Raw genomic sequence first — 15,891 nt, forward strand, 5'->3', positions numbered from 1 at the left:
GATTGTATCAAAACAGCTGATTAAAACAACAATCAAATTGGCGCAAACAAAAAAGCAAAATTTTTATTTGAAAAATGGATTAGGATAAGACATTTACCTCCAAAATGAAAAGAAAATTACCTACAAAATAATTTATAATAAATGTGGTTCGTGTGATCAGTTAGATCAGTCAAAATTAAATTAAAATTAATTTATATTTATATTTATATATAAATTAAAATTAATTTATCCTACCATTATATATTATATTTATATAATGGTAGGAGAAGACAGAATAGCCGATAACCGAATTGTTAACGAATGATGTGGGATGAAAACTATGTGAACTAGTTCTAATGAACACTATTACTTGAAAAAAACGATCGGAACTATTTTCATTCGACGAATAGATGGGAGACACATGAAAATTGTAGAATTTGTGTAATGCATAATGGCCAAATACTATCAGCTGATAATATTAGGGCAATATAAAGGTTCGTTTAGATTTACGAAATCCACTCGATCCCAAATGTCAATTCCATAGCGTATACTTCAAATATAATATACTGCACTTATGTGACGTATACGCAATGGAATTGACGTTTGAGATCGTGTGGATTTAGTAGTCTCAATGTAGCCTAAGATTACTTCATTTTGCAAACCTAAAATAATGCTATGTTTACATTGAACGTATTTCGTCATAAACTCTCATTGGCTTTTCATTTAAATTTACAATTCCGTTGTATACTTGTCAAATAAAGAAAGGGAATGACAATAATCGTTCCAATGCCCATAAATGTGCGAAACAAAAGTTAGAGATTCTAATTGTTTATTTCAACAAAATTATTTCGAATAACTTGTTTGCAACATATTCAAAATAATCAGCCTTATTCCAAACATCAATTCACCGTGAATTTTTTCGCTCTTCTCCATGGCATAATTACAGAAGGTAGTCTCATTTAAGAATTTTATGATGATAACTCTTTTTAATTTGGAATTCATATATCAATTTCAAATGAAATGAAAAATAAATTCCATAACATTTTATGTATGTCGACTGGCAACTTTTAAATCAATTAAACAAAATATATTTTCTAAAGCTGGACATTGCTCTCAATATTTAACCATATTGTTACAACTTATATTTATACGTATTAGAGGCAGGAAAATTCAAAATATTTAAAAATTGCATGTGTTAACCCCGAGTAATGAAAAAGAAATCTGATGGTAGGGTTCAAAAATGTGCATTTGCAATACAGCTGAGATAAATTTCAATCTTATTAAACTTTTTGTTTTATTGGTGTAGACTTTATGTCTCAATTCATAGCTTACATTTAGTTTCAATTATGGATTAAATTAAATAAATATATATATTACTTTGTTTATATATATATATGTATATGAGAAAGTCCAGTGTCAAAGTTCGTTACAAAAATGAACAAATTGTGTGTGGGTGTTTCGATTTGGGGGGTTTGTTTGTGTGCAGAAAAATTGGAAAATTTAATTTTTCCTCATGACTTAATGGATTTTAGTGAATTTTTTTTATTTTTGTTTTGGAAATTATGAAATACACATATTTATAGAGAATAAGAATAAATTTGTTTGTTTATGTTTTTTTTTATAAAACGAAAATCATTTAATGATTTTTTAGCTAAAAATAAAAGTAACAGAATAAATATATAGTAGTAGTTTATAGTATCATATATATATAAATGTATGTATGCGTATTAATTATTAATGTTTTGTTGTTGATTTTTGGATGATGATAATAATAATGTTAAAGTTAATTGTATTGTTTTCTCTTCTGTTTTTGTTTTGGGGGAAAAAAGCTCAAAGCGAACCATACACATTTTACACTCTCAGTATCCGTGTTCCAGAAGTTTTAAAGAGGTTCTATCTTTTTCTTCTTCTTTTTCTTTAATTATTATTAATAATGAGAAATTGTTAATGTTTTTGTTTGCTTATTTAGTATGAACGGCATCGAATAAATTCAATATTTTTGTGTGTGTGTGTGTCTGTGGTGCCGCAGAGTTGGGCGTCAATTTTGCAATTATCATAGATTCCATCATTGTTTTCACTTTTTATTTGAATACCCATGGTGTATTATTGGAACAAGAAGAAGATAGAGGTTTATATTAATAATAAAAAATAAAAGTAGAAGGACAGACAGTTAACTTACCAATTACATGCACAAAGAACATGCTTTTCGTATCGCAAGCCAAAAAATCGTGGGGTCACACCATTGCTGCTGCTGTTGTAGTTGTTTTGCAAAGGTTAGTAATTACTTAATTTAAGTGAAATAAAAAAATTCCATACAACATATTTATTTTGTTTAACTACTTAAGTTTCACTTCTGCTGTTCTTCTTGTTTTTTTTTCGTTTCTTTTGTATGTCTAATTCGAATTTAGTCTTTGCATGTTGAAGTGTCCATGGGACTGGCTGGTTGAGCAAAAGTGCCACCACTTGGATTTGTGGGTGTGAATGCCGAATTGCTGTTGCTATTCACACTTGAATTGGACGTATTGATGTTGAATGCTTGAGTGCTGTTGGAAGATCCACTTGATGTGTTGTTGGTATTGTTACTTAACAGGGATGCCGAGGTAAAGGACAAACGTTCATTGCTGTTAAGAAACCCTGATGGTGGGGGGCCTGCAGCAGCATTTGAGGAACATGATGAGAATAGACCACCAACAACAGATGGACCACCAACGCCAGTCGACCCCGACAACACATTTGGTGCTGAGGTATTGAGACCTAGCATTGGAGTTGGCAGTGCTGGTTTTATAAAACGTTCACTAGCACGACGATTCTAAGGATTCAAACAATATTAGATTGAGAGGTATTGGGAAACTTCAAGTACTACTTACCACAACTTGACCACATGCATAACAACGATTGTGCTGTGAATTTCCTGGACTCAATGGACGACTACTTGATGGGCTATGTGACACTGGACTACTGATAGTACGCTGACGATGAGCATTTAAGGCGGCACTTGTTAGTGGTGCCCCAGTTGCCAAGATATTCTCATTATAAAAACGTTCCTCATCCATTTCCAACGATGATTCCGATTCCGAAAGGTGACGACACAAGGCTTCACGCCTTTCCACCTCCTGCTTCAGTTTACGCTGCAAGCGCGCATTCTCTTCTCGAATCGATTTCTCTTCTTGGGCAAACTGTTGCAGTTTCTTAGCTGTCTCCTCTTCGGCAGCTGCCAAATTGGAACGTAGACGTATTACTTCCGACCGTAAGGTTTGTATGTGGGAGCTAAGATTGGATGCAGTATCTCCATTAGCATTCGTAATATCACGTGGTGTTGTTGGATCCGAAACCGGTTGATCCAATTTAATTTGCAGCAAGCGTTTTTCCGTTTCCAATTTATCCATACGTTTCCATAGCTTATTGACCAAGGCTTCCTGTTCTTGTTCCAATGTATTTTCCAATTCGACCATTTCTCGTCGCAACTGTTCCAAATTGGTCTGCTTATTATCTGTTTCAGCTTGTAGTTTTTCAATTTTTCTCATTAACTTATTGACCAGACATTCTTGTTCCTGTTCCAGGGTTTGTTCCAGTTTGCATTTTTCTTGGCGCAACTAAAAGAGGGGGTGAATCGAACAAAAGAAATTGTCATTCACTGACAAAATATTTATATACTAAATATATAAATTCTCACCTGATCTAATTTTCTGGATAAATCATTTGTCAAACATTCTTCTTCCCGTTCATAATGATGAGCTAAGGTCTCCTTTTCCTTTTTCAAGGCTTGGATTTTCTTTAACAATGTATTTGAAATATATTCCTCCTCCTGTTCAGCCTTGGCTTGCTGTATTCAAGAAAGAAAATTGATAAAGGCAAGACATTTGAGAAAGCAACCAAGAATGCTTTTAATGATTTCCGATGAGTTCTTAATACTCACAATTATCACGGATGCTTGTTTTAGAGTACGATTTTCTTCCTGTACAACCTTACATTTTATTTTCATTGTATCCAGTTCGGCTTTTAAAACCCTATAATTAAAAGTTGTTGTTAGTAATAACTGGGAAATGTTTTAAATAATATTTCGAGGGTGTTGTTGTACTTATTCTGTTGAGTTAAAGATTCAATACGCTTTTGTAATTGTTCCCTAGAGACGGGACTGGGTGGCAACATAGTACCACCATCCAATGAGCTCTCCGATTCACATGGACTTTCCATACTAGAAATATAAGATAGAAGCCGGCTGTTAAGACAAAGAAGTATCTTAATATATATTTTTTTTTAATTTTCTTCTTTCGAAATTCAAATTTTTAAGGCAATATTTTGAATTATAAAATAATTTAACAAAGGTAGCTGACAGTGATCATCTTATCCAGTATAGAACAATGTCAGAAATGTCTAGAACGATTTGAACTTTTATTTAGAAATAAATACCCTTATCCACCCTGTGTAAAAATGCAAGGCTGCCACAGGCCTCAGCAAAAAGAAAAAAACGTGCTGCCTTAATGAATAGAATTAGCTTTATATTAAATTAGTTTTATAAAATTACAATTAATTTTATAAATCTGAAATCACAAACGTGAATTAGGAATTACTAATCGAAAAAAGTCACAAAGTGGAACATGAAGCAATAATGCAACTTTGTAAATATAATTAAAATTTGTCATATTATATACCTTTTTAATTATTTATTTTGGATAGATAAATAGCAATCACATTAAAGTAATAAAGAACAATTTGCAAATAAAATTCTGTAAGCCTAAAAAATGTTTATACATGACTGAACCGACCGACGACGTCATCTTCCTCCAAGCACAGCATTTTTTCTGACACACAAATTACAGGATTAAATAAAAAACATTAAATATAAATTTGGTAAAAACATACCCCAAACTTCAAAGAGAAGTTATTATATAAATGAATCAAAACAAATTTATAAAAAAAAATATATAAATTCCATGAGCCTTTCCTTCGTATAATGTGAGGGTAGTGAATAATGGCGTTCGCCTTATAAGAAAATACCGACAACATTCCACTACCTGAGAACACAAATAATTTTTTCTGCTGGCAAAGCTACTTCTGAAAGTCTACAATAATTTTATTTCTGAAGACGTAATGCTTTCGAAAAAAAAAAACGTAAAAAAACCGAAATCCTTTTTTGCCATTTACTTACTTGCTTTTTCCTTTTTCAGTATTCGTGTGTGTAGTGTCTTCGCTTGCACCTATTTCTTCTATGCGATTTTTTTTGTTTAGCTGCTTTGCTGTTCGTTCGATGGCCTCCCTCGAATCAACTTTTTTGTTGAACTTGCCTTTCTTATTGAGTTTCTTTTGTCTGTTAATGATTCTCTATATAGCGTATAAATTTTTGGATGCAAGCAAACGTAAAAATACGATACTTCCACAATTTTCTTATATATTATTTAGCATGATTTTAAATTAAAATAAATTTCCAAGATTGCAAAGAAAAATTATTAATGACGAACCCTAGAATGTTGCCGGACTACAGCATTGTTGGTTACTGCTTGTTAGTTAGTAGTTAATTAATCGTAACGTAACGTAACTTGCACACGTGTTGTAGCATTTGTTGTAAAAACATGAAATAAAAAAGTAAACTTTTTATAAAGGAGAGTACATAAAATCATGTTGGACTATTGCCATGTACAGATGAGCGTTGTTCGCTCTCTCATTTGTTGTTCGACCCTTAATTATGAAGTAATTACTTAGTTCCCCATACAAGATTTTCTAAGCGAACACAGACTTTTGTACATTGTTCAATTCGAATCACCAAGAAAATTGTGCCATCCCTAACAATTGAGAGCATTTATCGAAAAAAAAAATAATTTTGACAGCTTGATTAAAATTTTCAAACTTTTTTAGTAAACTGGAAATTGATGAATGAAAAGTAAAAAATTCTCTAGTTTTTATATATTCAGCAGGATGTAAATTTTGTTATTTACATAATGCAATATGAATTTCTTTCCCCTTGGTTCTAATTAGCGTACAAAACAAGATACAAATTTGGGGTAACTCAAACAAAAAATTCTCCAAATTTGTATATGTGACAGTGAGTGACATTTGAATTGAGAAAATATAAAAATGAATGAAAACAACAAAATTTTAAGAAAAAAAGGAAAACATGAATTAAATGTAAATAGATATGGGTTCATACTATAGTCAGGAAAAAGAGAATTAATTTTTCTATTTAGATCCATATGTGATTCACGCAAATATGTTAGAATTTTGGTGTAAAACAAGAAACAAAAAGTTTGAAATAAAAAAAAACTCTGATGACATGAATTAAGAATAGTGTTGTGTGAACGGGTTAATTCATGTACGTAATTCTGAGAGCGAATTACGTTGTTCGAATGCCCGTCAGAATATGGTATATCAATTCTTTTATCGATTACCAAACTGTCATTCGAAAATGTTAGTGTGTACACCACTTAAGATAGTGTTAATCGATTACAGCAAAAAAACAGTTTTGGAACAATAATATATCCATGAAGGGCTAAGGAGAATGCTCGCGTAGACCCATCCGTCGCGTTATATGTTCATAACGTTTTCTTGCTGTTGTTGTATTTTCGATAACATATAAGTCGAGACAAAAACAAAGGTTGTTGTTGTGATACATCACCTTATTATTGCATCATGGATATATAAACAATATTTTGGAGGAAAAAAACACAAAGAGATTCATAAAATATTTTTAAACCAATTCATTTATAAAATTTATTTATTAAATTAAATATACTTTGTCCATATATAATAGTACGTTTACATTATACGGGATTTCGTTAACCCAGTCGGTTTCAATTGTCAACTCCATCGTGTATATGTCAAATAAATCCTCATGAAGTAGGTTAACCCGGTAAAATGTTCACAGTATAAAAACATTTTAATTTTAAGGTTGCTATGGCCTACCTTGAATAATTGTACTATGTGAGTTCCCATGAAGATATGCTTTAAATTTAGTAAATACTTAAATAATCATATAAGCACGCCTGAAATACGTATGTATCTTCATCTTTACACACTATGTCAGCTTTGCTCTCTTACGCGCACCTCCTATTGATAACTTTATGCGTTTTTTAAGGCACACAAAATGTTAAAACACATTTAACTCCGACGCGACGTGCAACACAACACACGAGGGTTGGTGTTATCATTTCCTTGTGATTGCTGTATTTACGATAACACATCAAACGACGGATGGCAGAACGGATTAATTATGTTTATGCCTTTAATGAACCAAACTAAAAATTAAAAATATCTCTAGTTCACGTGCTCTTCCAGTTGAATCAATTATTTGAACTAATTCGTACGTTAACAAAACAATACAATATTGGTGGATACGTCTAGGAGAGCGATACACATCTGTTATTTGTGTGTCCATATTAGATCTTATGAAAGTGGTAATCGACGCATTCCTGACCAGTCGTAACATTTGCAATTAAGACGACAACTACAACAGAATTTTTTCAATAAAAATGCTACCTCAAAATAATAACCCACGTACAATTTATATAAATCCAAATTTCAAGGGTACGGTCCAACAACAGCAGCTGCAGCAACCAAAATGTTTAACCCCTTCAATATTGGTGCCACCATTGTCGTCCACCAGTATCCGGCCTCCACAAATACCAGCAAGTGCTCATATAAATCCTCTTTTCTTGGAACGTGCACAAAGACCTACAATACACATGAATCCAAAATTTCTATTAAAGCTACAGGATCAACAGTCAACAATTGCTGCTGACAAATCTGTTACACCGGCCATTCTTCCTGCTTACATTGGTGCATGCACAAACACTCTCAACAGGACGACTACTATATCGAATACGGGGAACACGGAATTTGACAACACACATGGCTGTGCCGTAATTCCTGATAAGCCAACTGGTGCAGCAGTTACTCCCGTTCAAGCAGTAACTAACAATTCTACGCTAATCAAACCAACAGCCCCTGAAGTTCGCAAAATCATTTGTAAATCTAAAAATCGTCTAATACGTGAACCCTTGTCCTCAGCTCATAAATCCCTGCAAATGAAACCAATTCAGACAGTGCCATCCCAACCCCCAATTGTACATGTTACCAGACGTAAATTGATAAGAAAATCGGCAATACCTGATACTACCAGAACCAGAACCAAACAGACTTTAAAATTAGCTACAATACCGGTGGCATCTGCGATTAAGACCAAGTATAAATTGGATCATAGGATTGTTAAGAAGAAGATGCCAGCAGTAGCAGCTCCTGCATCTGTGTTTAAAATAAAACGCAAATCGTTTGTGGGAAGATTTGCTTTGAGAAGAACTTCTACAAGTTCAGCTCAGACCACAAGCATCTGTAAGAAGTTTGGTCCACCAGTAACAAAGAATTCGAATGTTCAGAGCATGAATAAAAAACTTCAACTGCTAAATATAAATGGTTTATTGTATAAATCGACACGTAACTCCTTGAAGCTCAAAGACTTGACCAGTAACACTTCAAATGTGGAAAATAAATGCAAAAAACCCACAGCTGCTTCCAATAGTAAATTACCCCAAGGTCTTACAATTTTTGTACGTGGCACCAAATACATTATGGATCCGCAAAAATACAAACTAACTCGAGTGACTGCGGCTGGTAAAGAAGTTGATGATAGCACCGGTAGCCCCAATCGCAAGGGTCCAACTCAATGCCGTCGTATTGATATCGGTGGATTTACATATATTTCGACAACTTCGAAAAATAATGTATTAATACGAACGCGCAATCATTTGGCTCGGGCCTACGTCAACAATGCCAAACAGAAGAGTTTGCAAATATTAAGTAAATCCTTGGTCAAATCGAATGTTCCATGTCCGATATATCAGCGTGTTGGGAAATGTGCAGCATTTGAGCGGGGTAAATGTCTTAAGGTCCATAATAAACAACAGGTGGCAATTTGTGCCAAGTAAGTATATCGAAATCAAATCTGGGAATAGTTTAACGAGTTGAGTTCATCGTTAAAAATATATTTCAATTTTAGATTTCTACGTGGTGAATGTCTGAATTCCAAATGTCTGTTGTCCCACGAGGTGTCATTGTCCAAAATGCCTGTGTGCAAATTTTACATGCAGGGCGTATGTGTGCGCAATGATTGTCCCTATTTGCACAAAAAGCTAAGTGATAATGCCGAAGTGTGTATTGATTTCCTACGAGGATATTGTCAGTTGGCCGACAAGGTATGTTTAATGAAATACAGTGGCACTATTCTCTTCTGGGTTTTATTAACAACATCCGATTACGCTTACATGTTTTTTTCTTCATTTTTTCTCCTCAACTACTATCTCAAGTGCAATAAGCGACATGAATTTGTTTGCCCCGAACATGAACGTAATGGTGTGTGCAAAATAAAAAATTGTGTTTATTGTAAAAGTGCACAGAAACGTGAGAAACATTTACAAAAAACATCGGAGCTATCTGCCAAGAAACAACAACATGATAATAATGCTGAAGAATCGGAAAATTTCTCTGTAAAAGTCACCAAGGATCAGCAGCATGATACATCTTCCGCGGTACGTTATTTCACAGGAGGTACAGTTGATAACAGTACCAACAATCCGGAAATGAAAGAAAATGATGGGAATAAATCACATGACTCAGTCAATGAATCCGACTCTAGAACAGAAGATGCAATAAGGAAACGACCAAAATTGGGTAATTTGCCAGCATTTATACCATTATGATTTCGAGAATCAACAGGACGCGTAAGGATATCCAAGAAATCAAACCATGTGCAGGTACATTTACTCATATTTGTTGTACTACTATATATATTTTTAGGTACTTTTTAGGAGAATTGTAAATTATACACACACAATGACGTTTTTAATAAGTTATACTATTTTTAGAAATAAATCGATTGATTCTATTTTTTAGAAAATAAGAAAGCAAAAAATAATGCTATAAAAATATACTATATACAATAAAAATACACTCTAATTTTATTTATAGTCAAAGGGAATATGTTAGTGGGATATGTTGGTAAACTGAATTGGATTAAACAGATATATGTCCAGATCAACATTCAACACTGCTAAAACGGCATTTACGATAGAATTTTTTTCCGGGTTAATTTTCTCAATGAGGATTTATTTGACATGTATACAATGGAATTGACAATTGAAACCCACTGGGTTAACGAAATCCGGTATAATGGAAACGTTCTATAAGACCTCAATTACCCGTGACGTTGTCCCCGATTACTCTGTTCACAACATACATGGCTTAACAAGCCAACTGTTGCAGCAGTTATTGCCACTCTTATCAGAGGAAGCTCATGAAACACGCCGTGACAATGGTGTGGTACAATATGGCAACACACATTACAACTTAAATTACAATATGGCAACACGAATCTTCTTTTCAAACATCATTTTCGAAAATTCGAATCCTCATTTTTCGATTCTTCCTATTCATTCAGAATAAGACAAGAACGTGAAAGCGAAAAAATTTCCCCAGCGAGATATCTACCTAGCGAATATTCAGAATAAGGCTTATTATTTCCACGGCAACCAAGGGTTGAATTTTTTTAATGTAAATTAACGTTTGCCAATTCCTTAATTATTTATATAAGGGTGATTAATATTTTTTTAATTTTCGTAGCCCTTCCCAAAATTCGTAAAATATGACAACAAAATAGAGAGCTAAACTATGATTTGTTCTATAAAAATGGCAAGGCATTGCAATAAAAATCTTTACATCCAATCATTTACTATATATAAAAGAAAAGTCCATTTTGTTTTTTTTTTCATTAAATTAATTTATTTAGATCTTATATATATGTGTATATATATTGTTATTATCAAATAAAACAAATAATTTAGATTATTTTCTTTTCAAAATTAGGCATATTTGCATATATCTTTGTGTGTGTGAGTATAAGTACTTGTGTTTTATTAAAAAAACAAACATTTCGTCTATGGGTTCAAATGCATACAAAAAAAAATAATAATAATAAAATAAAAAACGATAAAAGCAATAGAATGCTACTAGATATCTAAAATACTACATAAAATTGTTCTATTTAATTAAAAAAAGAAGAAAACTACTGCAATTAATTTAACGTGTAAATGTTTTTGCATTTTAATATAAATGAAAAAAAATCGAAATTAAGCTAGGAGTATTCAATATATTCGAGGACGACTATTAGTGAGTGTATAGGTTTGCATTGCATTTGTTTTTATGGAAAATAATCATTTGATTTGATTATGAATTTCTCTCTTTCTCGATAACCAATGTTATAAATTTTCTAATTTTGTTATAATTAATGTATAATGATAGTTTTATTTATATATTTTAATATGTAAATATATTTTTGAGTATTTTTACACATGTTTTTGTTGTTGTTGTGTTTGGACACCAATGTGAACATGATTTTTTTTGTTAGTAATAATGTAATGTTAATGGGTGGGTGGGTAGTGTTGTTGGTAATATGATGATAGTCTCAATTTGATTGCTAATTTCAAAATAATAATGAAAAAAACATGAAATATTATTAATAAATATTGGAGGAATGTTGATTGCTGTTTTAATATATTATTTAAATAAATATGTGCAATACTAAAAATTATAATAGGAAGAAAGAAAATTAACATATAAATGCATACACAAAAATAGGAAAAAAATAAATATATGTAGGTGCCAGCCTGGGAATTTTTGTTTTGTTCATAAGGGAGGAGAGAACAATAATACAAATTGTCTTTCCCAAAAAGTATGGTATAATATCATTTGTCATTAATATGTCATAATTTACTTGATTATTCTATAATATTGGCCAGTAAATTTTCCATTGATCATTCATTGTCTCGTCACAATTTGAATTTCCTTTTCAACAATTTATTTTATGTTTGAGTGTATTCTTCAAGGGCATACAGATACAAAAAATGGAATGGAACGAACAAAAACTAAACATATATGTATGTATATTTTGTTATTATGACGTTGAGATTTGGTGAGGCATTAATTTCAGCTTTTAAATATACAACTTGATATTTTGTTAGCACACATGATCTTGTTTACATTTGCACATATATGTGTGTGTATGTAATACAACATTCAAATATAGAGATCAATGGTTAATTTTTTTATGTACATACATATAGATGTACATTATTTTCCTATATATAAATCAGTAGTAGGAAAAATAGTGAGTGGGGAAGATAAAAATTACACAGTCGATAAATAATCTTAAATTATGAACAAAAAAATATATATGTATATATCACACAATAAAGATAATAGAAATAAATGTAAAAAAAAATAATTATAGAATATAATATAATGTAACTGTTGTTGTTGCTGAGTATTCTTCTACAATTTATTTGTATATTGTTGTTTCGGGGTTTTTCTGGTTGCTGTGATGATAATACATCTGTCATCTTCAATGTTTCTTTGAATCATATTGCTTAACTTTTTCCGGTATGGCTGCCTTTTCTAATGCCGTTACATATTGTGAGAGTTCATCCAAAGATTTCACATAGACTAATTTGCGCCAAAATTTAGTACTAATAAAATTTCATGAAAATATTATTTTGCATATAAATTTAAATCGAAAAAAGAGGTTTTTATTTACCTAACAAATGGTCTCGTCATCCATATAATGGATTTTATCCAAAAAGTTGGATGTACTAAGTACATGTTTTTTAAACTTTTCCTCAAACGGCGATCCAGCAATTGGTAACATCTAGAAAAAATAATTAAAAAATCAAAAAGCGAAGACTTTAATATTTGCAAGAATTCCACATTAAAATGGGAAAAACAACCAACTAAAAATATCATGAAGTGTGAATTTTAAATCCAAACTTCATGAAAAATAATAATTTAAAAAAATAATCTTTAAAAAACCACCATTTGTTAGACACTAAAAGCGTTAATTTTTCTTAAAAAAATTAACACCTTGGTAGCCTTGACAAACACTATTTAAAAAAATGCACGACTTGGTTGCCTATGAAAATATTTTTTAAAAAATGTTCTCGCCTTGGATGCTTTTGAGAAATATTCTTTAAAAAATCACCCGTTTGTAAAAAATTATTTAAAAAGCCCAAGTCTAGGCAGCCTTTAAAAAATTTTCCTTAAAAAAATTCACGCCTTGGTTATCGATTGAACGTCTTAAAAATAATGTTTATGAAAAATAGTCTTTAAAGAAAGTAACTTTAACTTTTCATTACTTTTTCGAATCACATTTCAATCGATATAAACGTGATAATTTTTTTTTTTTAATAATCACTTCTTTACTTACTTTTTCAACCATGGAAATGGTGGCATATTTCGACGACTCGAACCACCGTGCAAATAAATTAATACATAATCATCGGTAACCAATTGTTCCAATGTCTTGACAACATACAGAAATAGATTATCCATAACGTAACTGTAATCGGTACGCGAACGATCGGGCAAATGACAGGCACAAAATATGACAATTGCATTATGACCGCCAGCTTTTAGATAGCCACCATGTGATAGCACCCTTTTGTATGGTTCAATAACACGCATATCAATATCACGGGTCCGGCCATCGGGTAAGGTGATTTTTTGCCAATTTCTCGAATCGCGTCTCTCTTCGGCAGCCGAATATTGTGGTAATTGATTAGCTAATTCAGCACCATCTCGTTGCAATGGTGTGGGAGTTAGAATACCTCCACCGCCGCCGCCATTATGTGTCATATGTAAATCTTCAATATCATCATCGTCGTCGGGTAATAATTCAGGTCCCTCACAATCATCATCGTCGTCATCATCATCGTCCAAACCATCAATTATAGAACTTGAGGGACTTAATGAGGCTAAATTGTGATGATCTTCATCACCATCAAAACTATGATTGGATATGGAATCTAACGAGGAAATATCTTCAGCTTTGCGGGCATTTTTTAAATGTTTATTTTGTGCTCCCATCACACCCGCAGCAACACCTCCATCCTGTTGCCCATTTTTCGGTATTAATGTAACAATTTGATTATTGGCATCAACGGTTGCTTGATACTGTGATACATTCACTTCGGATCCGCTGCTTATCAAGTCCGGACTACTGGCCCTAAAGCCAGCATCATTGGGTTTCAATGTTTGTCCATTCACCGCAGCAAAGCCATTACCAGTTTTGGATTTTGCCATTAGTTCCGCCGCCGCATTCACATTCTTCGTATTCATCATTAGACTAATTTGCTTTCCAACTTCAATGTGCTCCTGAGGTATACGTATATGTAGATGTTCCAAACTCGGCACCACATCCGGATAATTTTTCTTATTCTCACAATTCTTTTCGTTTGTCAAGCGCACATCACGTTCATGTTCCGCCGAGGCCACCACATTGAAATCCACATCGGAATCTGTGGGCGACAACATCAATGGATGATTATCGGCCAGGGTGCGTGTCGATGATTTATTGAGGTGACGTTGTGGTGTCACAGAGACTGGCGGATGGTCATTCAGCAGGATGGGCCTTGTAATACGATTATCTAATGATGTTTTATTAAATTCTTTTTCGTTGTCATTGGCATAGTTGCCTGTCACATCATGATTATTGCAGTCGCCCTCCTTCTCTAGGCGTATAATGACGGAGTTGTCATTCAGCGAATTGGCTCCGGAATCCAATGATGTTGTCTCTGATGAAATATCCATTTCCATTTTACTACCATCAGATTGCGGAGGACTATCGAAGTGTATGCTTTTTTATTGTGCGGGGACACAAAGAGACAACAAAGCAGAAGAAAAAGAAAGGAAATAAAATCACTCAAAATGAAGAGGACTTTTGTATTTTCTTTTATTACCTCATTATTTATAGGGATTAGTATTTGCTATATAATTTAGTTTCGTTGTTATTGTGTTGTTTTTATTATTATAAATATTTTTTTTAACATTTTCAAGTTAGTAAATCATCATCACCACTCATTTACTCACAAAACATGAAATTTTTTCATAGTGCTTCTTCTTATTAGTGTTGCCAGTTTAGGGGATTATCCCCAAATTGATGATTGATTTTTGTAGGGAAATGGGGATTATATTTTTGGTTTGGAGATTTGGTGATTTTTAAGGGATTACAATTTTCAATTTATTTTATAAACGAGAACCTAGCCCAAAGGGCCATGAGTGATTCCAAAAACTTCATTACATAAACTACTCCATAAGCTTAAAATTAACATTATATCACTTAATCATATCATAAACAACAGTACTTGAACTACTTCAAAGGCCTAAAATTGATATGATTTTGAGAATGATTTTTTATTATTTTTTTTGTAGTTCGTTTCAATTTTTATATGAGTACTAATAAAAACGTAAGTTTAAATTAAAAATTACTATAAAACAGCTGAATTCAATTGGTGTACTCTTGTGCAGAAAGAATCAACTAAATTTTACTATACTTTCGATATCATACTAAAACTTTTAAAATTTATTCATCACGACAACAGATCTACTTTATGATATCGTAAAATCGCACCATATATAGAGGAAATCCAAATCAATTTCGATCATTTAAACATTCCTGCTGTTTCTGAAACAGAGCTAAATGAAATATACAGATTAAATACGATTAAAAATTATTTCTGGGGTTAACATATCATCATTTGGGGATTTGAGTTAGAAAAAACTGGCAACGCTGATTCTTATCCATTCATGTGTAGGGCATTCAAATTAGAAATTTGTCTTGTTGTATTTCCTCAATTAGTGGATGTAGTAGACGTAACGTATACACATTAAAGTGTAATATGAAACAATCTTCCTAATCTATTTACATTTGATTTCTGTGCATGATTAGTTATGCGGGGGACTGTAAAGTCTGTTTATATTAACGAAATACTCTCGATGTTAAATACATATAAAATCCACTGGATTTAACAATATACTAAACTTGCTAATGCATGTTTTGTGATAAATAATAATTTAAATGTTTTTTCAATTGTCATTTTT

At 32.3% G+C, this 15,891-nt stretch overlaps 4 protein-coding genes across 4 annotated transcripts in view; 1 reads left to right on the top strand and 3 right to left on the bottom strand.

Annotated features, from left to right (window-relative positions):
* Positions 1 to 2,383: 2,383 nt before the first annotated feature.
* Positions 2,384 to 5,258, bottom strand: LOC133334631 (coiled-coil domain-containing protein 6). The gene is made up of 6 exons (XM_061542945.1): positions 5,129 to 5,258; positions 4,058 to 4,174; positions 3,896 to 3,986; positions 3,653 to 3,802; positions 2,847 to 3,572; positions 2,384 to 2,788 (listed from the first exon to the last, which is right to left on the bottom strand). Exons 2-6 carry the CDS (start codon positions 4,171 to 4,173, stop codon positions 2,384 to 2,386), a joined length of 1,488 nt encoding a protein of 495 aa, XP_061398929.1. The 5' UTR covers position 4,174; positions 5,129 to 5,258.
* Positions 5,259 to 6,127: 869 nt separating this feature from the next.
* LOC133334653 (pyrimidodiazepine synthase) overlaps positions 6,128 to 15,891 on the bottom strand; it is a 220,473-nt gene continuing 210,709 nt past the window's right edge. Inside the window, exon 5 of the mRNA XM_061542985.1 lies at positions 6,128 to 6,137. The gene's annotated coding sequence lies outside the window, so the exon portion shown is untranslated. The remainder of the gene's footprint in view (positions 6,138 to 15,891) is intronic.
* On the top strand, positions 7,443 to 9,665 carry LOC133334613 (zinc finger CCCH domain-containing protein 3). The gene is made up of 3 exons (XM_061542927.1): positions 7,443 to 8,890; positions 8,966 to 9,161; positions 9,273 to 9,665. Exons 1-3 carry the CDS (start codon positions 7,443 to 7,445, stop codon positions 9,663 to 9,665), a joined length of 2,037 nt encoding a protein of 678 aa, XP_061398911.1.
* On the bottom strand, positions 12,359 to 14,817 carry LOC133334614 (uncharacterized). Its single transcript, XM_061542928.1, has 4 exons — positions 14,751 to 14,817; positions 13,220 to 14,647; positions 12,554 to 12,664; positions 12,359 to 12,485 (listed from the first exon to the last, which is right to left on the bottom strand). Exons 1-4 carry the CDS (start codon positions 14,753 to 14,755, stop codon positions 12,362 to 12,364), a joined length of 1,668 nt encoding a protein of 555 aa, XP_061398912.1. The 5' UTR covers positions 14,756 to 14,817; the 3' UTR covers positions 12,359 to 12,361.

Source organism: Musca vetustissima, unplaced genomic scaffold (genome assembly GCF_032173495.1).
Source record: "Musca vetustissima isolate MV318-11 ecotype Yass unplaced genomic scaffold, APGP_CSIRO_Mvet_v1 utg2180, whole genome shotgun sequence".
Classification (NCBI taxonomy): domain Eukaryota; kingdom Metazoa; phylum Arthropoda; class Insecta; order Diptera; family Muscidae; genus Musca; species Musca vetustissima.